General features: G+C 49.3%; 8 protein-coding genes across 16 annotated transcripts; 5 read left to right on the top strand and 3 right to left on the bottom strand.

The window, feature by feature from the left end:
- Nucleotides 1–81: 81 nt before the first annotated feature.
- FOIG_01182 (uncharacterized protein) lies at nucleotides 82–2,111 on the bottom strand. Its single transcript, XM_031197900.1, has 4 exons — nucleotides 1,701–2,111; nucleotides 1,416–1,576; nucleotides 368–1,348; nucleotides 82–306 (listed from the first exon to the last, which is right to left on the bottom strand). The coding sequence occupies exons 1-4, from the start codon at nucleotides 1,799–1,801 to the stop codon at nucleotides 158–160; spliced, it is 1,392 nt and encodes a 463-aa protein (XP_031073667.1). The 5' UTR covers nucleotides 1,802–2,111; the 3' UTR covers nucleotides 82–157.
- A 312-nt stretch (nucleotides 2,112–2,423) lies between these two features.
- Nucleotides 2,424–4,378, top strand: FOIG_01181 (uncharacterized protein; the record flags this gene model as incomplete). Its single annotated transcript, XM_031197899.1, has 5 exons — nucleotides 2,424–2,596; nucleotides 2,687–2,755; nucleotides 2,829–3,179; nucleotides 3,242–3,595; nucleotides 3,691–4,378. 5 exons carry the CDS (start codon nucleotides 2,424–2,426, stop codon nucleotides 4,376–4,378), a joined length of 1,635 nt encoding a protein of 544 aa, XP_031073666.1.
- Nucleotides 4,379–6,097: 1,719 nt separating this feature from the next.
- Nucleotides 6,098–8,497, top strand: FOIG_01180 (tubulin alpha chain). 3 transcript variants are annotated; one of them, XM_031197896.1, is made up of 5 exons: nucleotides 6,098–6,321; nucleotides 6,496–6,554; nucleotides 6,625–6,935; nucleotides 6,990–7,493; nucleotides 7,547–8,497. In XM_031197896.1, the coding sequence occupies exons 1-5, from the start codon at nucleotides 6,310–6,312 to the stop codon at nucleotides 8,020–8,022; spliced, it is 1,362 nt and encodes a 453-aa protein (XP_031073663.1). In that variant the 5' UTR covers nucleotides 6,098–6,309; the 3' UTR covers nucleotides 8,023–8,497. The 3 variants fall into 3 exon arrangements, with proteins under 3 accessions (XP_031073663.1, XP_031073665.1, XP_031073664.1); XM_031197898.1 differs by having other exon boundaries at nucleotides 6,496–6,935; XM_031197897.1 differs by having other exon boundaries at nucleotides 6,098–6,554.
- On the bottom strand, nucleotides 8,493–12,206 carry FOIG_01179 (nucleolar protein 12). 3 transcript variants are annotated; one of them, XM_031197893.1, is made up of 3 exons: nucleotides 10,521–12,206; nucleotides 9,346–10,467; nucleotides 8,493–9,289 (listed from the first exon to the last, which is right to left on the bottom strand). In XM_031197893.1, the coding sequence occupies exons 1-3, from the start codon at nucleotides 10,734–10,736 to the stop codon at nucleotides 8,807–8,809; spliced, it is 1,821 nt and encodes a 606-aa protein (XP_031073660.1). In that variant the 5' UTR covers nucleotides 10,737–12,206; the 3' UTR covers nucleotides 8,493–8,806. The 3 variants fall into 3 exon arrangements, with proteins under 3 accessions (XP_031073660.1, XP_031073662.1, XP_031073661.1); XM_031197895.1 differs by having other exon boundaries at nucleotides 9,346–12,206; XM_031197894.1 differs by having other exon boundaries at nucleotides 8,493–10,467.
- FOIG_01178 (uncharacterized protein) lies at nucleotides 8,672–13,872 on the top strand. Of its 2 annotated transcripts, XM_031197891.1 has the most exons (4): nucleotides 8,672–12,301; nucleotides 12,353–12,422; nucleotides 12,472–12,955; nucleotides 13,008–13,872. In XM_031197891.1, the coding sequence occupies exons 1-4, from the start codon at nucleotides 11,323–11,325 to the stop codon at nucleotides 13,380–13,382; spliced, it is 1,908 nt and encodes a 635-aa protein (XP_031073658.1). In that variant the 5' UTR covers nucleotides 8,672–11,322; the 3' UTR covers nucleotides 13,383–13,872. The 2 variants fall into 2 exon arrangements, with proteins under 2 accessions (XP_031073658.1, XP_031073659.1); XM_031197892.1 differs by having other exon boundaries at nucleotides 12,472–13,872.
- Nucleotides 13,873–13,874: 2 nt separating this feature from the next.
- Nucleotides 13,875–14,212, bottom strand: FOIG_01177 (uncharacterized protein; the record flags this gene model as incomplete). The annotated part of the gene is made up of 3 exons (XM_031197890.1): nucleotides 13,875–13,963; nucleotides 14,020–14,144; nucleotides 14,202–14,212. The coding sequence occupies 3 exons, from the start codon at nucleotides 14,210–14,212 to the stop codon at nucleotides 13,875–13,877; spliced, it is 225 nt and encodes a 74-aa protein (XP_031073657.1).
- A 249-nt stretch (nucleotides 14,213–14,461) lies between these two features.
- Nucleotides 14,462–17,706, top strand: FOIG_01176 (uncharacterized protein). Of its 2 annotated transcripts, XM_031197888.1 has the most exons (5): nucleotides 14,462–15,155; nucleotides 15,209–15,374; nucleotides 15,427–15,554; nucleotides 15,614–17,013; nucleotides 17,064–17,706. In XM_031197888.1, the coding sequence occupies exons 1-5, from the start codon at nucleotides 14,821–14,823 to the stop codon at nucleotides 17,183–17,185; spliced, it is 2,151 nt and encodes a 716-aa protein (XP_031073655.1). In that variant the 5' UTR covers nucleotides 14,462–14,820; the 3' UTR covers nucleotides 17,186–17,706. The 2 variants fall into 2 exon arrangements, with proteins under 2 accessions (XP_031073655.1, XP_031073656.1); XM_031197889.1 differs by having other exon boundaries at nucleotides 15,209–15,554.
- Nucleotides 17,707–17,881: 175 nt separating this feature from the next.
- Nucleotides 17,882–20,806, top strand: FOIG_01175 (uncharacterized protein; the record flags this gene model as incomplete). Of its 3 annotated transcripts, XM_031197886.1 has the most annotated exons (3): nucleotides 17,915–18,129; nucleotides 18,459–18,521; nucleotides 18,867–20,056. In XM_031197886.1, the coding sequence occupies exons 2-3, from the start codon at nucleotides 18,467–18,469 to the stop codon at nucleotides 20,054–20,056; spliced, it is 1,245 nt and encodes a 414-aa protein (XP_031073653.1). In that variant the 5' UTR covers nucleotides 17,915–18,129; nucleotides 18,459–18,466. The 3 variants fall into 3 exon arrangements, with proteins under 3 accessions (XP_031073654.1, XP_031073653.1, XP_031073652.1); XM_031197887.1 differs by having other exon boundaries at nucleotides 17,882–18,548; nucleotides 18,867–20,720; XM_031197885.1 differs by having other exon boundaries at nucleotides 17,915–18,521; nucleotides 18,867–20,806.
- Nucleotides 20,807–21,489: the final 683 nt, after the last annotated feature.

Raw genomic sequence — 21,489 nt, 5'->3', positions numbered from 1 at the left:
GCCTTTGAAATAGAAGTTTAGGCGATATCGGAGGCGAAGGAAGGCATGTTTATTATCGAAAGAGCACCATGTATAGTTATTAATCAGGTCTACAGTCTCATAAACTCTATTAATATACCTCCAGTTTCTTGAGAGTCTATCTTGAACTTCATGTTAACTATGCTATGTTATCCATGATCTCGAGGTCTATCGGGTCTTTAAGTCGTGAGGTCAAATTGAAATAAGTAGTAGGAACGCGGGGATCAGTTGGTTCACCAAGAAACTTCTCACAAAAAGCCTTACAACTTAGAAAAATGCGCGCCATCCCTAAATTACCTTCATTAGCAAAGAAATCTTTTCAGTTACCTTACTGGACTGTTAGACCTACCATGTCCGTGATATCCACCAGCCAGATATTGACCAGGCTTGCCTGGAAGTTCTCCCAAAAACGGAAGAAGATCCTTACTCAGGCCCATGATGCCACTCCAGGAGAATGCCACGGCACCTTCGGGGCTAGTTCCAGAAGACTCCCTAGACTCTTCCCAATCTCTGAATATTTCAACTGGTGCATTCAAAATGTAGGACTCGACTTCAGACACGACATGACGGTCATCGCAGTCACCGAAGCCGCCTGAGAGACCTTTGGGATGAGCAACCTCGCCACCGCCCCAGATCAGGTACTTTTCAGGACCTGGTCTTTGGATGAGATAGTCGTAGTCGTCATTGGATATGAAAGCAAAAGATGTCGTGAGGGGCTGGTCCATGTAAGCCGGTGGGGGCGTGATGGCAGAAACATGACCTTTGAGGGGGATAATTCGCCCATCAAGCTCAGGCAGGAGGTACGAAGCATAGCCGTTGGTTGCATGGATAACCTTATTTGCCATCACGACCCCGCGGGGTGTTGAGACCTTCCAAGGTCCTGGAGTGTCGGGAGAGACACTTGTGACAGGGGTATTGGTGTGAAGACTTAGTCCCAAGTCGAGCCCCTTGCGTAAAACGGCGATTGCGAGTTTATATGGCCACAGGCTGGCAGCTGGGAAGGTGATGGCTCCATAGCAGCCCTTGACCCGTAGAGACTCCTCAGCTTCTGCTTTGCTGAGTACGTTGATATCGGAGACATCGCCGCCAGATTCTTTGAAGCCATTGTACGATGCCAACCCGGTTTTCCAGGACTCTGGGGTCAGGTAGACGTCGGCTGAGCGATACTGTACCAGATCAACTTCCGCAGCTAGATTATTCTCTTGGATGAATTTTGCGGTTTCTTGATAGTTGACGGCTTCAAATTCGCACTGAGCCTTTGCAACATCAGTACCATGTAAGATAGAGTACGATGTGAAGCCACGATAGCAATCGGGCTTTATATGGCCGCCTAAACAGAGGAGAGGTAAGTACCATACGGTGATAATTCATTGATCGGTGTGACGTCTGTCACTCACCATTTCTTCCAGTAGCACCACTCGCTGCGTTGCGGGCCTCCAGCATGACTACAGACTTTGGTCTGTTTGGTGAGCTGGAACTGAGCAACTGGTGGGCGATGAAAGCACCAGACAACCCGGAGCCGATGATAACAACATCAGCAGAGGTGGGAAATTCAGCACTATGGTTATGATTCCAGTCAGTCCGATATTGATCTAATCATAAAACTTTCACATCTCCTCACTAGCAAGACTAGGTCCAAAGATTGTAAAGCTTGTAAGGGCTGTTCATAGGCTACTGCTTACGATTGGTATTTACTGATCATCGGGTCCGGCTCGCTCTGCCAGAAGGACTTAGTCGGATTATCAACTGGCAGAGACGCCAGATAACCAGTAGGTGACTGCATGAGGTCGGGTTGGTTTGAACTACCTCGGAAGTGACCGGTGAAGTAAGAAGCTGAGAGAAATTATATTGAGCCCCTGAGACAGTGTTCTTGTTGAGCAGTTGCTAATGATACTGTTGTCAATAGATAATCGTCTTTTATCTGGGTGGCTAACTACAATGTGGTGATATCGTGCCGCAAACCGATGCCGAGATTCTGATGGATACTTCGTACCACGGGAACAATGCGTAGAGGGGCTGCCAAAACCATCCGACGGCCTATTTATGCGTATCTTGTTCTCGACGATCAGGACTAGCGCATATCTCAGTTGAAGCTATCTATCTAGGTATGGATCCAATGAATGATTACCCCGCGATCAGATACAGCTCAAGTAGGGTTAGGTGATACCTGAAAGATAACTGTATCTGGGGTATGCCTATCTACTGCGATTGGCCAACAATGTTCTTGATCTTGTCGTCTCTAGATGATATATATCTTCGATGGTACTCGGGAGGCTTGTTCTCTGATCAGAGGGATAAATTCATCCCGAGCCTTTCTCTATTCTATCATTTGTCTCTATTGACTTTTCTTCACCTTGAATAAATTTTCAGCACTTTCAGCTTGAATCGAAAGCTGGTAACTCACAATGGCATCTATACTTGATAGAGACCCTGATGCCGGCAAGAAGATGGATCCTCGCAACTCCATCGCGTCCGACTTTGCTGAAGATGCGGTTGTTCACGATTTTGGTTACAGCCCCTCATACGCAAGAGTCTTTCGTTCTCTGGGCGCCATGTCACTCACAATGGCTATGGCTTCGTAAGTCACCAAGTTACCTCTACTCGATACTCGTGATACTTGCGACAAAGGCCCGATCAAGTATTTACTGAAGACTAACAATAGTCATAGACCCATGTGCGGCATCTTCATAGCTGTCTCTTATCAAATCAACTATGGCGGCTATTGGGGGCTGACTTGGTATGAATATCTCTTATGCAAACTGGTCTGTAACTCAAACAATGAGGACTCTGCGCTGACCGTAAATATTCAGGGGCTGGTTTATCCCTTCATTCCTTTTTCTCCCATGGGCTCTCACAACCGCAGAGTTCTGTTCATCGATGCCAGTCAATGGTGCCAACTATTGGTGGACAGCTGCACTCGCACCTCCGTCGATATCCCGTCCTCTGTCTTTCATCGCAGGCATGGCCAACATCATGAATGCCCTTACAAGCATTGCCAGTTTTGCTTGGGCATCGTCCAGCTCAATCTGCACCATCATCGGCCTCTTCACCGGCTGGATACCGACCAATCCTATCATCTTTGCGGTCGCCATAGCTACCTGCGCTGTATGGTTTTTCACGGCATCTATCAGGATGGATAAAGCCAGCCTTGTTTTTATCTCGTCGGGTACGCTTCCAAACCTGCGTCCTTTCATCTCATGCCTTATCATTTTGATTGACCCAGAGTAACAGCAACCCTTGTTCTCGTCTCCTCGGCCTGTTTTGTCATCGGACTCCCCGTCGCTCAAAAGACCCAGGGTATTCCTTTTACTTCTGCCGCTACCGTCTTTGGAGACTACACCAACTACAGTGACTGGGGCAGACCTGTTTCTGTCCCGTTCACCTTCTTTTGTGCCGCATGGGTCATTACTGGTTGGAATGCACCATCAGCCGTGGCAGAAGAGACTCACAATGCACGAATAGTTGCACCTCGCTCCATCATCAACACGTATTGTCTACAAGCAGGCATGGGAATGCTGTTCTGCATCTTGTTAGCTTTCTGTATTACCGACATGGAAGCAGCGGCATCTGACCCTACGTAAGTCTCTCATTTCACTAGTGAACTGGTGCCGTGTTCTGCCTGGCAGCACGAGACGTTACCCATATGTGCAAACACTAATCGGCTCCCTTTAGCGGCTACGCTGCCTTTACTCTTCTAATAGATCGCTGGGGTCTCAGGGTCGCGGGAGCTTTCCTGCTTATCATCTTCCTGAACACCTCTATCGGTGGCGCGGCCGTTTTGGTCATGATGTCCTGTCAGACAGCTGCCTTTGCACGGGATGGGGGAATGCTCTTCAACGACAAACTCTCATACGTCTCGCCCCGGAGCAATATGCCAATTTACACAACGATGTTTCTCACGATTGGCGGCATGCTTATGCTATGTCTGGGATTCTCTCCTATTGCTTCCGAGACCATCTACTCCCTTGCTGTCATTGCGATCATGGTATTGTACGCACTACCCATGATATTCAGAGTTTTCGACAATGGACGATGGGTTCCAGGCCCTTGGAATATGGGCAGATTTAGCAAGCCTGTTCATGTCTTGGGTTTCTTGACGGTCGTCTATATGATGATAATGGAATGCTTTCCTCCTCAGGCAAATTGGACTGGAGCGACGCTGAACTATAACTGGGCCGTGTTCATGGGTGCTGTATTACTCTCTACCCTCCTGTGGTTTTCTCATGGCTCCCGTTCTTACAAGGGGGTTGACCAAGAAATGCTGAGGGCTTGGAGAGAGCGGGAGCATGACCGTGATTTGAACCAGGAAGGTTCTGGCCAATCGCGTAGCGAAACATACATTGAAGGAGTGAAGCCTTAGGCATTTTCATCGTGAAAGATGAGCATTCCATTCTCTGTCCGTTTACTCTACTGCCTGATCCTTTGCTAGCTATCTAGCTTCCAGTTTAAATCAATATTCTTAATTACCTCTTCTATGGCTATTTCAGTCATATACCAGCTCTAGGTTGTCCGTCCCAACAAGCTCGAGAAAAGCAATATGAGAATGCTGAATTCAAGCAATGGGTCTCCAGTGAGTTCTTCTGCTTAGGTGTGGTTTGTTGAAGCAGATCGGTCGAAGTTACGGCACGGATGATACCAAGATTTGCTTCAAGAGTGTTTGACAGCGTCTGGGATGTAGATGATCTTGGATGCCTTTCAAGGGCAATGTGTCTGGGTAGCCAATGCTTCACTAGGTTTACTTGGTTCACGACGGTTAGTGCTCGTTACCATGAATCCTTTGGCCTTTTTTTTGGAGTATCCTACGTCGTGCAAAGTCGTAATCTCCATGAGATATATAAACGTTTGTTATTGGCTTATTTACTGCTTGTATCGCTGTCCATTCCGACTATTGAATATTTTCAGGATAGGGTAGCGCCTACATTAGTACCTAAAGGGCTTATATACATGATTAAACGATGGCAGAGCCGTTGCCAAACGATATCGATATCAAAGGTTTGACCGTAACTTTAATCTCTCGAGTGGCAGCGCCATTAAAGAAACAAAACGAGGACCCATTCAAATCCGCCGAATACGATTCTAGATGTGTATTAGGGAGGCAAGAAAGCCTAGAGGACCTTTATCTTGAGTGACAAAGATTGCCAATAGAAAGGTCTCCTAAATTTACACCGAATTCACCTACATCTTTTTCTTATTTAGATTACAGGCCCTAGGTTTTTGTACCTCCCTGAGGGCCGACAATCTAAGGGTAGTTCTATAACTCAACACTCACGAACAGGACTTCCAGTAGTTGTACAGAGTTAAGGGATATTGGCACTTGAAGGGTTTTGTAGACTTTTCCCTAAACATGAAAACCAATGCTCTAACGATACGTCCCCTCTATAGTATGGTTTTGTATGTAGCCAGGGAGTCTCATTGTGTTGGTAATCTTTGTCATCTGTATAATTCTTCGGCATCACTCAAAATTCCGTCCCGAGCGTGATATGCTGGTGCCTTGCTGCATTCCTAGGTATCTGGTAGCCTAGAACAATGGTTTCAGGCACCGAAATTAATACACGCCTCAGCTACAAGATATTCAAGTTGGAACCAAATTGGATAAGTCAGGTAACATGAAATGTCCAAGAGCATTGAGTCTAGCTGCTCTAAAGAGGCAAGGAAGCATATCGAGATATAGTTACATTGAAATACAGGCACGGACGAACAAGTGTTTTTTTAGTTCAGCATCTCCCCCACTCTCCAATTAGAATCGACATGTCGCAATTGTGTAGCTCAAAGCTACGAGGTAGTAGTTAGGTAAGTAGGTAAGTTGATAGAGATGCTGTGTATGAAAGCCAATACACTTCAGCTGTTCGATAGGGAGCAACTCTCTATTACTACCTATCGCTGGATCTAGGTAATGCCAACAAACCATTCCCGGGTGAGCAGATTCCACCTGAATGCCCCTTGCAAGCGCAGTTCTCCCACTGTCAAGGGTCCCCAGGCTTCCCTGTCAATTGGCGGTGAGAGGCACCTCGGGTACTCGCTGGCACTGCCAAAATTTGCCTGTTGCACATGTACCGCCTGATAGCTCCGGCGCGCCTAGCATGTTTGTTGACGACCCCGCCACCAATTGGATGTCCCACTGCACCCACAGATTGGAACCTCCAAACACCCACCCCGAAAACCATCACCACCTCAGGCCCCTTCTTTCCCTTCCCCCTTCAAGCGCTGCGCGCGTACAGTATTTCTCTCCCCATCTTTTCCTCCCCCGACTTCAACCTCTCGTCGTAGCTTCTTTAGCTTCATCCAGACAAAATGAAGGGCGAGGTATGTTTACAATTATGCTGCAGCCCGTCTCTCCGCTGCATTGGATTGCTTCGCTCTGCTCGAGATACCCTTTGTGTGTTCCACTTGGTGTCTGGAGCTGTGCAGCTGGGGCGCCCCCTTATTATCCGTTGAAGCTGCTATCCGACCTCGCGATGCTGATTCTCTGCTATCCAGATTCTTCACCTCCACCTGGGCCAGGCTGGTACCCAGCTCGGTAACTCTGCTTGGGAGCTGTACGTTGTCTCCCTGGATTGTCAAATAACGCCACCGTCACGAACATGAAGCTGACTGGCCTCTGAATAGCTACCTTCTCGAGCACGGTCTCGGCCCCGATGGTCGCCCCGACCCCAATGCTCCCGATATTGGTGACCCTGGTTCTTTCGAGACTTTCTTCACTGAGACCAGCAGCGGCAAGCATGTTCCTCGATCTCTCTTCGTCGATCTTGACCCCTCTCCTATTGACGAGATCCGAACTGGCGAATACCGTAATCTTTTCCACCCCGAGTTGTTGATCAGCGGCAAGGAGGATGCCGCCAACAACTATGCTCGTGGTCACTACACCATTGGCAAGGAGATGGTTGACAATGTCATTGACCGCATTCGTCGCGTCGCCGGTGAGCTTTTTCGATTCCCCTGTACTTGCACTCAACGCTAACCGCACAACTCAGACAACTGCCAGTCTCTTCAGGGTTTCCTGATCTTCCACTCCTTCGGTGGTGGTACCGGTTCTGGTTTCGGTGCTCTTCTCCTCGAGCGTCTCTCTACCGAGTACGGCAAGAAGTCCAAGCTCGAGTTCGCCGTCTACCCTGCTCCCCGAACCTCGACTGCCGTCGTTGAGCCTTACAACGCTGTTCTCTCTACTCACAGCACTATTGAGAACTCTGACTGTACTTTCCTCGTCGATAACGAGGCTGTTTACGACATCTGCCGTCGCAACCTCGATATTCCTCGACCCTCGTACGAGCACCTGAACCGCCTCATTGCCCAGGTTGTCAGCTCCATCACCTCCTCTCTCCGATTTGACGGTGCCCTCAACGTCGATCTCAACGAGTTCCAGACCAACTTGGTTCCCTACCCTCGAATTCACTACCCTCTCATCAGCTACGCCCCTGTCATCTCCTCTGCCAAGAGTGAGCACGAGAGCTTCAAGGTCCAGGAGCTTACCTTCCAGTGTAAGTCTTGCTCATGTTATAGGCGCATCCTCGAAGATACTGACTCCCCACAGGCTTCGAGCCCAACAACCAGATGGTTGTCTGCGATCCCCGAAACGGCAAGTACATGGCTGTCGCTCTTCTGTACCGCGGTGATGTCGTTCCCCGCGACTGTAACGCCGCTATCGCTGCCCTCAAGGCCAAGGCCTCATTCAACTTGGTTGAGTGGTGCCCCACTGGTTTCAAGCTCGGCATCAACTACCAGAAGCCCATGGCTGTCCCCGCCGCTCCTGAGGCTGGAGGTCTTGCCCCCGTCAAGCGATCCGTCTCTATGCTTTCCAACACCACCGCCATCGCTGAGGCTTGGTCCCGACTCGACTACAAGTTCGACCTCATGCACAGCAAGCGCGCTTTCGTCCACTGGTACGTTGGTGAGGGTATGGAGGAAGGCGAGTTCACCGAGGCCCGAGAGGATCTCGCTGCTCTGGAGAAGGATTACGAGGAGGTTGCTGCCGACTCCTTCGAGCCTGAGGAGGAGCTCGAGTACTAGACGATCGCACAAGGCGAGTTTATGTAATCTCTTTCGACTTCTTTGACGACATGTTTTAAGCGATGGCTCGGACAGGGCTCATGCCCGCGAAGCAATGTACAGAAAAGAGTTGTGGAGGAAGTTGTTTAAGATTCCCGAGATTTTTGAGGTGGCACACATATGGGGGTAAAGATGTGTTGGTCACCAAGCGCCAGAGTTTGGCTCAGGGTACCCCGTTAGTACATGGTCTTGAATGTTGGTGCTAGGTCCTTATAGACGAGACTATCCCTCGACGCAAGCTTGGTGCCTTTGTTAGCAGGCACGTAAAATTGATGATATATCCATTTTCATTAAAATAGTTTTGCCCACTACCTCGTGTTATGTCGTTGATATGGGAACCACTATCACACCAACGTACTGGGCTAGCTCCAACGAAGTCGTCGTGATGTAATCATGATTTGTAGTAAGATTCCGTCTTAGAATTCTGAATCTTAACACAAAAACCACAAAAGTGCGTAAGCTTTAAATACATAAGACAGAATTAGTGCTTCATATACTGGTGAACTCTGTGCAACTCTATGAACTTTTCACCATCACCCCGATAAGTATACAAGTACCTTCGTCTCTCATCTAAGCGGCCAGAACTTGCCAGGGCAGCCAAGGCCGAAAAATCACTCGCAAACTTTCCGGGGCGTGGGGCCCTCTTTTTTAACAACACCATCCTCGTCCTCATCTCACGTATGAAAAGAGCACACATCCCATATGTCAACCACTAGCGATATGAGTGCTATTCACCATAAAACGCTCAGCTCTTCTTCTTCCACTCGGCAGCTCTCCTTGCGCCCCGGTTTTGGGGCCTGCTGGACCTGCCCTTACCCTTGCCCTTCTTACCAAGTTTGAGATCTTTGGGTGTGCCGTCCTTAGCTGAAGCACGACGGCCTTCAAAAACAAACTGTTCGGGTCCTTTGATGTTGAACGGAATGTTCTGAGCATCCTCGGAAGCACCCTGTGTTGAGGGGCGCTTCTTGTGGCGTTGCTGCACGGCGGCCGAGCGGCCGAGAAGCTTGCTTGTACGTCCAGCCATGGACTGCTCCTCAGGTGTAGCCTTGTGCTTGTATTTTGTGCTCTTGGCGGCGCCATTAGGAACGACGTTCTTGCCCCTGGCTCGCTCCTGGGCGAGAGCTGTCTTGCGAGGATCCTTGGCTCGAGTGACTCGCAACTTACGCGGTAACATGGGAGGAAATTTCTTGCCATCAAGGAGTAAGGCCGCCTCGACATCGTTGCCATCCTGGAAAATATATGTTAGCAGCTGGTCCGATCGAAGTAAGACAACCATGGACTTACATAAAATTGGACATAGGCGAAACCCTTGCCTACACGAGTCTTGGAATCTCGAACTACTCGGACGTTTTCAACCTTGCCCTGAGTGCTGAAAGTTCGCCAAAGACCTTCTTCGACATCGGATGGGGTCTTGTTCTTCTTCTTCTCCGTAGTGTCACCATCCGCGTTGGTGTTCAAGACGGTCTCATCGTCAACAAATCCGAGGTTGCCAACAAACACACATCGGCGGTGATCCGTGGGACTGGGGTGGGCGACGCTGTCGACTCTCAGGTGCCTTTCGAGGACCTGGGTACCATTGAGCTCTGCGGCAGCCTTGCGAGCAGCCGCTGAGGTTGAGTACACGACATATGCATTGGCGGACTTGGTCGTCGCGTCCATCAGGCTCTTAGTAATGTAAGCTGCACGCTTAGGGAGAGAGCCGCCTGCGAAAGCAACGGAACGGAAACGCAGCGACTCGATAGTCTGCGGAGGAGTGGCATCTTTATCCAAAATGGATGACAGATGGGCCATGAGGGTCTTCTTGGCGGCCTTGGAATTGATTGCTTCTGTGGACACGTTGGCGAGGAAGACTGTTCGCGCTGCCTTCTCAAGGTCTGATGATTTGCTGTCCTTGGCGAGGGTCTCATGGACGGGAATATCACTGTCGTTGCCGGCGTCCTCATCCTCCGCGACAGCCTTTTCGGTCTTATTCAGAGCGTCGTTCTTTTGTCGCTTACCGGCGCGCTCAGCTTCCTCCTCCGCAACAAGTTTGTCCAGATATCTGCCCTCCAGATCGTCGTTTTCGTTTTTTCTCTTTCGTTTTCGATCCTTGTTTGACTTGTCTTCTGTCGCATCAATAATGTCCTCGAGCTCCACTGGCGTATCCTTCATGGGCTCGTCTGAAGATTCTTCCTCTTGCTGTTGCTCGTCTTCGCTCTCCCCCTCTGGCTCCGAAGCGTCGGATCCATCCTCTTCCTCGTCTGAGGGGCCATCTTCTTCGAAGCTCAGCTCCTCGCTAATCTCAGAGAGGACCTCATCGTCGGCGTCTTGTTCTTCGAGTTGCACCCTTGGCTTGGGAGGTTCCCGAACCTTTTGTTCCACCAACGTCGAGTATCTTGACTTAGCGGGAGCCTGGACAGGACCAGCCTGCAAATGATGAGCATGGATCAAGTCAAATGGCTCGATGTCGCAAAACTTACACTGGACGCAAAAAGAGCGTCGAGGGTGGGGTCCACCGCCTTGGAAGAAGCTGTCAGGCCCTTTGAGCTGTTTTTTGTTAGGTCTTTATCCGTAAAGGTATCAAGGATTGGCAACTTACCGTTTTGCCATTGTGTAAGATTCAGTACTGTTTGGGCTGAATTGGAAAAGTTGTCGACTCTCGTGCACTCTTTTTGACCTGCGACGGAAAAAGACATGAGCCAGAAAAAAGTCCCAGGTTCAGTCCGGAAGACCCACAATCAGATTGCTCGGGACATCGTCATTGGTTCGATAACCTCAGCCAATGGATAAGCTCTCGTGGCACTGACAGTGAGCATTTCTGCCGTCAAGGACCGCCTTTTTACGGGCCCCGTCATTCTCTCAGCAGGGCCGCTTCGGCGCTCGCCCCAAGCCCAGAGACGCCCAGGACAGCCAGCGCAAACCGAGGCCGCACCGCACCCATCCCATTCCTCTCTCTACTCTCTGTTCCCCTCCACCAGCCCAACTTGTCGAATACAAGTTTCCTAGCTCTTCCTTACCTCAAAGTCCTCTTTGGAATCTCTCATGCAGATCAGAGATCGAGCCAATCGGTTGTTTCTCAGCTCACATTCGCCTTTTCACGCTCCCACTCCAAGATCCTGTGTCCTCGATTGTCTAGCGACCATTCCTCGTCACCCGTCACCACGGGCACGCTCCCGCGACCTTGCGATCGACCAAAGCACTCTTTCCCACCCAACGATACGAGCAAACCCAATAATTTTAGCGAGTCAATATATAGACACGTAATCGCGTTCTTTTGCAGCCATGGCTGCCACTGCTTCCGCACCTCCGCCTCTCTCCTCCCCGGCGCTTGGAGTTGCCGATCATGAGGACAGCAACATCTCCAGCCCCCTCAGTGAGGTTGACACTAAAGACGACAACGACGAAGACATTGAGCATATGAATCTCGATCATGATGACGAAGATAGCGTCAGGCGCAGCCCTCGAAAGAAGCCTCCACCTACCTCCGACTCGGACAGCGTCCTCTCTGACGCCCACTCCGACGTACCCTCGGATGGCAACGTCACAGAAGCTGAAACTGAGCGACTATATGATACGCCAAAACATCAGAGGCAACGAGACGTCGTGGTAGACCAATTTAACGGGGGCCAAGTCTACGAACACACTCCCAGCAAGCTACGCAGGACCGCCAACCTGCACAACCACGACGAGGACGAATCTGCAATAGACGACGACGATGCTTCTACTGGCTCCCCCACAATCGGTGAAGATTCACCAACAAAACATGCGATCGCACACAACGCAGGAGAGGAAGACGAGCACAAAAATGACGCCCAAGAGCGAAAGCGGAAGCGTTCACCCGCCGCCGATCAATCAGAAACCGAACAGCCGCTTAGAAAACGAGCAAGTTCAGAGCATGCGACTGATGTGAACACCCCCCAGCAGCTCGAAGAGACCATTCTGCAAGAAGATGGGCCCACCCCTGCACATGAAAGCACCGGCACACATACACCTGCTGAAGACACTGATGCTTCTCCCCAAAAGAGATCTACCAACCGAGAGACTGATCTAGCAGAGCGTCTTTCACGTGCCGTGAAAAAGAACACCCGTGGATCCAAACGAAAAGCAGCTGCAGCTGTTACTGATCTTGATCCCGACACTGACAGCGGAAGTCATGATGGCGCGCGCGACAGCGCCAGAGGAACAGACGTGGATCACCACGACGAAGCTGATGCCGATGCAGACGAAGAAGTTGACTCAGCTACTGCACATGATGAAGAGCGTAAGAACAAATTTACTCATGATCCAGGTCATCATACTTATTTTATCACAGTGGAACGAAAACAAGCCGCTTTCAAGGATTGGACTGTCATCGAGGAAATGTTTGGGGTGTTTCGTGACAGGTACGTTGTATCGTGAAAGCAAGCATATACCCGCTGACGTCTTGTCTAGGCTCTACAAGGACCGACTTGAAAGACTGGAAGAGGAAGAACAGTCACTCCTTGCCAGCGAACCGACACATCCCGAGTACCTAAACATGAAGCAGTGTTTAGATGACCGACTAGAACAAAAACTACGCGAAATAAACAATGAACACGAATATCGCCTCAAGGCTCACGAAAGACGGTCCGTTGCCCAGCGAGCCCAAATATGGGGCCAGTACTACCAGGCGGTTCGTGAGAAGAGAGAAAGGACCCTAGAAGCACTTAACCAAGAGTGGTACGACATCCAAACTGCAAGGCGAAGCGCACACAGCTTGCAGGACTGCGGCTTGCTCTACCCCAAGGATCCCGCACAACGTGTGAGAAATGCGATCGCCTACAACACCGAGGTCTCAGCACTAGCTACGATTGCAAAGTACGAAGGATTCCCCGCAGGCCCCGAGATGACCGGAGCGACACCGTCGGAACTGGAAGATGATATAGCTGCCATTGAGGTACGTTGATAACACAGGTCAGCTCCCAGAGCACTGAGCTGACTATCGTAAGCGAGCCAAGCGATCACGACATAAGCCAGTAAACCAACGACGCGAGGAATACTATGCTCAGCCATTTGATCGCCTCGGACCCGCTGGTGAACAATTCCTTCGAGAGACGCCGTGGGCCAATCCAAATCATTTACTTCACAAGATGCACCCTACAGCTGCTCCAGTGGAGGCACCTGCAGACGATATGACCAGCCGTGGTGCGCACCAAGCTTCTGTGCCTCCCAGCGCCCAAATCACGCAGTCTCCTTCACTCTCGGCACGACTATCGGAGTCGCCAGAATTGACAAGAACGTTACTTAGCCCAGCTCACCAAGCCAAACGGGTCAGTAACAGTCTGCCCGGCGTGAACCGCGGTACAAAAACAGCAGCTACATAGATGCTGAGTATATAGGATTTGTGGTTGAACATATCCCTCGGATAGGACTGAATTGGTAAAATTATAGGGCATCTTGCTTTTGTACTCGGATTTTGTGATACCCAGGGGAGATGATCGTTTCAGGCCGCGGCGGACCGGGCTGTCTTTTTCTTTTTATTTGGACTTGAGCGACATTAGAATATTGCATTGTCTTCGGCAGATAGTATATATCTGTCTACTGCCATCAGTCGAGGGGAAGGCATCTACTTTGTAGGTAGTGGATAGCCGGTTGCTTGAGAGTCGCTGTACAAAGGTCTTCATATACTTATACACACCCTGCACAGAATAGCTGGCAAACCTGTTATACATGAAAGGATGAGGAGTTTTCTGGGCATTTTGCGTTGTAGGTCTCATGAATAGCAATGCTGCCTTTTGCCCTCTTATTCAACTTGCACCCGTATCGAAATTCCAGCGCTTAATCGTACATGTGGCCGGGCCACTTATGTGAACTGTCTACTTGGGGGCAGATGGCTTCGCGGGCGCATCTGGGACCTTGACATCTTCGAAATTGTCTTGACCAACGGCGTTAAGCGTATACCAATCTAGACCACGTTAGCGGAGGATGACAATCACACAAGAGCTCTCTCTCTCTGCATACAGATGCTTCCAACAACAGCCAAGAGACCAAGGCCTGTCACGGCATTCTTGACAAGATAGGGCCGTCGTGCTCGTACAAGCGCAGGGCCCTGTCGCAGGCGGCGATCGTAGTATGTTGAGTGCGGGCTGTTTCGGAGTCATGATCAGTCCACTTGAGTGAAGACTGTTATTGAATAAACAAACCTGGTAGGCATTTTGGATTGTCGAGTTGTTAATTATTATGAGAGTTATCCTTAACCAGATCGCGATGCAATTGAGGAGGGCCAATTGCTTAAATGTTGCGAGATATGGTTCTACCTCGAATGTACTCTTAGTGAATGTCGATACGCCTCTGTACTGAGGTAAGAAGATTATTTGCGGCTAAACATCGGCCGGATGGAGGATGACCGTGACGTCTATTGAACTTTCCTTAGGTAGTTCCAGGTTCTTTGTGGAGCTTAATTGCAAGGGTCTGTTTCCGTTTCCACGTCCCATATTCTTTGCTTTCGCGTCGCCAGTCCAAAGATTCAGGTCTGAGATATACCAACCCTAACAGCGACAACGAACAACGACAGCGTGGAACGAATCCCGGACGTGTATTACGACGCCACGGCACGCGCGACTTCCGATCATTTGATGAAGCTGAGCGGTTGATGCAAAGCATGCACAGCTACAAAGCTTAGCCTAGTCGCGCGACCACGGTTCAAGAGCCGCATTGGCATCTTTATCTACGAAAACCACTTCATCGCGCACTCACAGGCAGCTTATAAGTTTATTATTCGCCGACACCTACCGCCGCGACCGAGAAATCGACCAATAAATTATGGCAGCGAATCTTTCAGTGTCGGACCAGATCCGGCAGCTTGATGATGCACGAAAGTTGGTTTTGGGAGATGTCAAATATTATCCCAGTGTTGTCAAGGGAATACTGCCCATCATCGGACCAAGTGCAGCGCTCGAGCTGCGAAGATGGGGAGCCGAATTTCTGGCTGAAGCTTTTTCGACGCCCGCTCTACCAAATGGAGAAAAGGAGACCATGCAACCTTATGTTTTACCAACATTGGAGTCTATGCTCGAGAATGAGCGTGAAGATCCTCAAGTTCTGCGAAGTGTGATCCAATGCGTTGCCAGTATCTATCCCTTGGCGATGAGATGGATGTATGATGAGACTGCCCTGCGAGATGCAAGATTTAGCTAATGTGACTATGCAGCATCAACAACGGATACGACACAATCACTTGGGAAAGAATGGTAGCTGTGAAACAAAAGGTTCTAAGGATATGGGACAATGCTAGCCCTACCGTGAGAATCTGTTGCATCAAGTTCGCGCAACGTGTAGTTCTGGCACAGACAGCGGCGACGGGTTCTGAGCTACGAGTATGAGTCAGTGATCTAGATAAATGGGGATGTCGCTAACGTATGGAAACAGTATGGTGGTACTCTAGATGTCTCGCTGGATAAAGTCCCCCCAAATCACCAGTCACTTGATCCTCGGAACTTGGAGGCTGAAGCGTCCGGACTCCTGGACCGAATGTTGGCAACTCTGCAGGAGAGCAGGTAAGAGGATCGCTTTTGACTATAAATGCCCAAGTAACTAACTCTACGCGAAACTGCAGTGATGCTCTGCTCGTAGACGCAACGTTAAACTGCATGTCTATCCTCGTGAGGACACGACCAGGAACCTCGAACCGGGTCATCAATGCTCTTCTCAACTTCAACCCCCTCAAGCTCGCAAACTCTCCTCTAACCCCCAAGACCCGCGTCATGATTAGATCTATGGAGAAAACAACTCGAATGTTGCTCATCCATCTTGTGAAGCGAGATCCCAACAATCCAATGACTCCTAGGATACAGCAGCACGTAGAACGCATGATGCGTACCATGGCAGAATTTTTTGACGATTCTGGACGGAAACGCCCCCTCGAGCCAGCACCACAAGACGCCTACGACGCCAAACGACAGCGATTATCCCCAGCACAAATTCAAATACCACCGCTGGGCCCTGGCCCTCACAGCCTAGCAGACGTTTTCACACTCATCGACAATACTGCTCTCAAAAACTTCGATATCTCGCAAGTTCCCGCTCCTTTAGTCGCCAGGATCGCTGTCACCACACTGTCGAGACTTGACCCCCAAGTATTATCTAAAGCAGTCGATGGTATTCGTGGCCGTCTCGACGCCCTAGCCAATGCTCCGGCTCCTGAGTTAAATCCCAACACCGCCCCGTTGGGTGTAGAGGAAGACGATGATGACTATGAGCCTGATTTCTACCAGGCTGAGGACACAGAACAGATTCTCAACAAGCTAGATAGCTCACCCATGCATGATGCACCAGTATTGGACGATGGCCTTGCACTGAAGTCATTCCATCTTCATCAGCCTAGCGCTCTAACCCCAGAAACGGCATTGACAGCAGGCAACGGAACAGTTACCCGGGTAATTGAGATGATGAAGTCACTAGAAGACCCAGCCAAGAAGAGTAAGGCTGGCTTCAGCAGATTAGCAGCTAGTTCTGGAAATCGGGATTCTTGGATGACAATACTGGCACGACTAGCAACGCGCTCTGTGGCCGGTCTCGAGGAAACCTCTATCAAAGAGGAGGGTAGCTCATCAGCACCCCAGTCTCTCAGCAACAATATTCGCGACGTTTTATATTCCTATGTGATGGAGGACTTCCGAAAGCATATTGATGTGGCGGTCTCATGGCTCTGTGAAGAGTGGTACAACGACAAACTACAACAGAAAAAAGGCGGCGATCGACCCTTGTACTACGAAAAGTGCTGCTTGCGTTTGATTGATGGATTTTTGCCATATCTGCACCCTCAGGACAAAGTGTTGACACGTTTCTTGAGTGAAATACCCGAGCTAAACAAGAACCTCCTGTCGCGCGTGAAGCACATGTGTCGCGACCCCAGCGTTGTTCAGCTAGCTTTGACAAGTCTTCTATACTTGGTCATGATGCGGCCACCTGTCAAAGAGATTGCACTGGACACAGTGCAAGATATCTGGACCGAATGTAAGTCGAACTGGAGCCTCGTCTCATGATAGTTGCTGACACGTCCCTAGTTGAAGAATCAAGACCTATGGCAGGCAAGTATTTGACCAAATATCGGCCAACTTTCATGGAGTCTGCACGAAATGCTGCCAGTGAATCTGGACAGTCTGCATCGCCTGCTATTACCGCTTGAAGCGGGCTGCTAGTTTTAGCACCGAAGTCATAATGGATCGCTTAATGGAAAGTGCAACGATACGCGATTGTCACTTTATCTGGTTGTATCAAAAGATGTAAATCGTTAAGATGATGGGTGGAGTTGCTCTAGCCACGAAACCCGGCTAGCAAAGGAATGGCTTGACGTTACTTTTCAGGCACACTAGTTACAGAAACAGAAGGCCTGGAGTGGACAACTGTCTCAGGATGACAGAAAAACTAAATCACGAAATAAGGCATTCAACGGCGTTAAAGGGTAGATACAGGATTGAAATACCAGTCGATGATGGGGAGGGAACGGCATTGTCTGTTTGAGTTGACCGTTATAAAGCTGTAAAACAATTTATGAGGCGCGCATCTATCGTTACACACAGCCATGCATGGTTTTGGGAAGAAAATACGACGTCTCGATGGCAGACTTGTCTTGATTTGTCTATGGCAAGACATAGTAATATTGTGTCAAGTATCATTTTGAGGATAAAGACCCAGAGCCGCGAACTTCGAGATCCCTGCATTTAAAGATGGGCCTTTGGCCCTGAGAGAAACGGCCATAGGCGTCATTGCTGAGCTAGGGGAAGAAATGTAAACACTGGATTGCGTGTTTTGTGCTATGATGTTGCTGTGCCATCAGGAGAACATGGTTGTTGGGGTATAGTACGTACTATAACAGTCATGGTCTTTAATTGGAGACCCGTGACGCTGGTATTCTCTCAAATCCTCCTTCAGATGTGTATGGATCGCTTTTTGTTTTGTTTATTACTTCTCTCACGATACTGATCGACACAGAGGCTTCTTTGCAATTAGATCGGCGCATGCCAATATTTACCCTTTCCCTCCCTCCAACCATCTCAACGGTAGGCACCTTACTGTAACGGCACAAACGGGGACCAGACGGGAGCCAGCGGGAGCCAACACTATCACGAGGTACGTACTGCTGAAGATCAGAAAACCCCAGCAAGTTCTTCCCTTGAGAACAAAAACAAAGAAAGGGACCCTTGTCCCCCGTTATTATTAGTGTGGGTTAATTTATGTCTGTGTTTACATTGCGTATCCAGTCATTTGTTCTCAACATTGCAGCAAGAGCTTTGCCTCATTTTCTCCTCTGCTTTCTTTCACACTGCCTTATATTTGTTCTGTTGCCTTGCTGCTGATAAGTTACTCCTTTTTATTTGTAGCATTGACCAACCAACCAATACTTCAACACAAAAGGACCATACTGCTTCAGATACATGAACTAAAGTCAATTCTGTCAGTCGTTGCAATGCGAAATCGTCTTCATAAAAAGGATTTCTCGATTCACAAAGACACAGTCAACGGTATGTTCAGAGTTTGAGCTGAGATTGGTCTGTCCATGCTTTGTTAGATATCCTTATTACTTTCGACAACTACCACCCGTCAATGCCTCATTATCCACTTGAAACAGCTCCCCACACCTTCAACTGGGGCGCAACTGTACAATTCTCGTCCCGTCCCATGCTATCTCCTGCTCGTCTCGTCTGGTCTGTCCGTCTGGCTTGATTTGACCTGACGTGACTGGGCTCCTCACGTCAGCCTTGTTCTCTTTTGCACACTAGCGACTTTTTCTATTTCGTTTTCTCTCTTCACTGCATTACCACTTCTGTGAAGCAGCTACTCGCTAACGCCAACCTATTCTTATTCAGCCGCCGCCACAGTTGCAAGTAAATCCACCGAACCACATGCTCCTCCTTTGGACGAGGAAAAGACCTTGACTCCCGCCTCTACCGGCGCCATCAACAGCATGAAAGCCCGGAGCCCTACCTCCTATAAACCGGCCGTCGCCAGGTCCAGCACAATTAGAAGCGTTCGGAGCTTTGAGGGCTCCGAGTCTAGCCCCGAAAGCAAATACAGCAATTTCTCCAGTAGTATGAACAGTACCACAAGCGCCCTGTCCAACTCCAACTCCGATTCCAACTTCCACAACCAGACACACCTCAAATCCAAGACCGAACACGACACACATACAGCGACACCGTCGCGCTGGAGCACTGGTGCTGCGCGCGTGGTTGAGCCTACTCCAGATCCAGATAATTCCGCCATGTCAGAAAACGTTGAAGCGCCAGACAGTCAATGGGACTCGACAATAGGCAAAGCCGGTCTGGGAAAGACCGGTCGCGTGATAAACAAACTTGTCAGCGACAACGAGGCTCTGAAGCGCGACATAAAGATTGAGCGCCTAAAAGCAGACGAGGCCAAGCAAGCGGCCAAGTTGGTTGAGGACAAGCTCGAACGTATGGTCAACGATTATGAGAGCCGACTACTCGAGGCCAATGTTACTAAGACACTGCTGGCTCGAAAAGAACGCCAGGTGGAGACCTTGCAAACAACCGTCGAACTAGAGAAGAAGAAGGCTATAGATGCTCTCCAACGCGAAAAGAGCTGGAGGGAGGAGATGGAGAAGACGAGAAAAGATGCAACGACCCAAGTCGAAGAAGCAACTAGCTATGCGCAGTTGATGGAGGGCCGCTATAATGCCATCTCGTCCCACTGGCAGGACCAAGGAGAAGAAGTCAAACGAGCCGTCTCCAAGATGAAATCCGAGATCGACCAACTCAATGAGGAGCGACGAGCAGACGACGACAAAATCCAAACACTAAGAGATCTGTGCGACCAGCAAGATAGCAACATCAAGCAACTTCGACACGAAAAGGAGGAGATTGCTCGTATGTTTGAGGAATACAAACAGAGCCAAGAACAAGGCCTCAAAGATATCAAGACCAACGCCAGAAAGCGAGAAGATGAGCAAGAAGCTCTGCTAGAAGCTTCTAGGGAAACTCTCAACAAGCTGAGATGGGCGCTGAATGTTAAAGAAAACGTCAAAGGCGCGCAATAAGAATAGCCAATCTTGTTGCGCTACCATCCGTCAAACGAGTTGTGGTGTCCGCAACTCACTTACCTGGCGAGCTACATCTCCCTGCATGTGCGATTTGATCGATTCATTTACCTCTCTTCGACGAGTCGACTCGCTGGGCCCAGTTTCTTTCCCGAAGCTCCAAACAGCTTCTTGACTTTACGTCTACGAATACTTGATGACCATCGCTACCTCGATACCACTCCTTGTATACTCTGCTCTTCTGCTCTTTAGACACATTACATGGCCTGGAAATTTACGCTGGATTTGAATTTGTTTCTGTAACCCGTCTCGGTTACTTACATAACACTGGAAAGGGACGTGCCGAGGTGTTATAGGTGTTTGGGGTTCTTTTTGTGCTGTGCCGAGGCTTGATGCCTCACAATCAAGAAATAGTGATATATTCGGATATAGATATGTCGTCATACCAGGTAAAACAACCTGTGGGCAGGGAGAAGAAAACAAACCGGAATATAATTGGGATCTCTATAGAGTGCCTGGTTAGTTACGAGACAATCACACTTATCTGAATATTTCGTTTACTGAAGTTGGCGGTGCATCAAGCTACGATGTTGCTGGAAGATCTCATACTTCATCCTTCCTTCCTCACTTTCAACAAATGTAATTATCTTACTTGACAGCCCCCTTTTGAGCCATCTCTAAGAAGAAGTCAGAGATGTTAAAGGTGTACGTATATATAACCAACTTCCCTGTTGCTCATGAATTGCAGGCTTTAATCCTTCACACTTGCGGGGCACATTACCTTCATGATGCAGTGCTCGCAGTGTCAGTCATTCATTTTGACTCTCACCACCCGGCAGGGAGGGGCGTATTTCATGGCAGTGAATCACGGAGCGCTTTTCTCCTTGGCGAGGCAAAAGAAAGGCAGTGGCACTGTTGGCACCTGGCTTTGCCAGTGGAAGCTGCCGCTTGCCGCGTAGGTAGTGGGAGACTGCAGCGGTGGCAGTTTCCTCCTTTTATTTCTGTTTGTACCTGCCTACATCAAGCACATCTCCCAATCTCCAAGTTTCTCTCTTCTCTCTCTCTTCTTCTTCTTCTTCTTCTTCTTCTTCTTCTTCGTCTTCTTCCCTCCACCTCCCTTCTAATTTTTCACCTTGGCATTGTCTTTCGCATCAACCTTCCTCCTTTTCTCCTTACTTTCTCAAGGCCACAGCCCATGCCAGTGCGTCCTTGAAAACGACGGTTTCCTTTATTTACACATGCTCTATCACTATTCTGTTAGTTATTTGAGCCAAAATACCACTCTGTTCTGTATCGTCCGGCTAATGTGTCAGCGTTACCATCTACGCTGAGGCGTTTAGCAATCTTCCTCAATTCCTCAACCACGCCTTGTTACGTGAGTATACATATCAGCACAGATACAAAATCGTTTATTCACTAGTCGTCTCAGCACC

This window comes from Fusarium odoratissimum (assembly GCF_000260195.1).
Source record: "Fusarium odoratissimum NRRL 54006 unplaced genomic scaffold supercont1.1, whole genome shotgun sequence".
Lineage (NCBI taxonomy): Eukaryota > Fungi > Ascomycota > Sordariomycetes > Hypocreales > Nectriaceae > Fusarium > Fusarium odoratissimum.
The sequence above is the reverse complement of the archived record's forward strand: the minus strand, read 5'-3'. Positions and strand labels throughout refer to the sequence as shown.

Excerpts from the sequence above, each read along its gene's own strand:
- FOIG_01182 (XM_031197900.1), bottom strand. The coding sequence starts at position 1,801 with ATGCAGTCACCTACTGGTTATCTGGCGTCTCTGCCAGTTGATAATCCG. Across the intron at positions 1,349-1,415 it reads TGGTGCTACTGGAAGAAATG|GCGGCCATATAAAGCCCGAT; the intron begins GTGAGTGACAGA and ends TCCTCTGTTTAG. Across the intron at positions 307-367 it reads TGGTGGATATCACGGACATG|GGATGGCGCGCATTTTTCTA; the intron begins GTAGGTCTAACA and ends AAGGTAATTTAG.
- FOIG_01180 (XM_031197896.1), top strand. Across the intron at positions 6,555-6,624 it reads GGTAACTCTGCTTGGGAGCT|CTACCTTCTCGAGCACGGTC; the intron begins GTACGTTGTCTC and ends GCCTCTGAATAG. Across the intron at positions 7,494-7,546 it reads CCAGGAGCTTACCTTCCAGT|GCTTCGAGCCCAACAACCAG; the intron begins GTAAGTCTTGCT and ends GACTCCCCACAG.
- FOIG_01179 (XM_031197893.1), bottom strand. The coding sequence starts at position 10,736 with ATGTCTTTTTCCGTCGCAGGTCAAAAAGAGTGCACGAGAGTCGACAAC. Across the intron at positions 10,468-10,520 it reads ACGCTCTTTTTGCGTCCAGT|GCTGGTCCTGTCCAGGCTCC; the intron begins GTAAGTTTTGCG and ends CATCATTTGCAG. Across the intron at positions 9,290-9,345 it reads TCGCCTATGTCCAATTTTAT|GATGGCAACGATGTCGAGGC; the intron begins GTAAGTCCATGG and ends TATATTTTCCAG.
- FOIG_01178 (XM_031197891.1), top strand. The coding sequence starts at position 11,323 with ATGGCTGCCACTGCTTCCGCACCTCCGCCTCTCTCCTCCCCGGCGCTT. Across the intron at positions 12,302-12,352 it reads TACTGCACATGATGAAGAGC|TGGAACGAAAACAAGCCGCT; the intron begins GTAAGAACAAAT and ends ATTTTATCACAG. Across the intron at positions 12,956-13,007 it reads ATGATATAGCTGCCATTGAG|CGAGCCAAGCGATCACGACA; the intron begins GTACGTTGATAA and ends GACTATCGTAAG.
- FOIG_01176 (XM_031197888.1), top strand. The coding sequence starts at position 14,821 with ATGGCAGCGAATCTTTCAGTGTCGGACCAGATCCGGCAGCTTGATGAT. Across the intron at positions 15,555-15,613 it reads GCAACTCTGCAGGAGAGCAG|TGATGCTCTGCTCGTAGACG; the intron begins GTAAGAGGATCG and ends GCGAAACTGCAG. Across the intron at positions 17,014-17,063 it reads GCAAGATATCTGGACCGAAT|TTGAAGAATCAAGACCTATG; the intron begins GTAAGTCGAACT and ends ACACGTCCCTAG.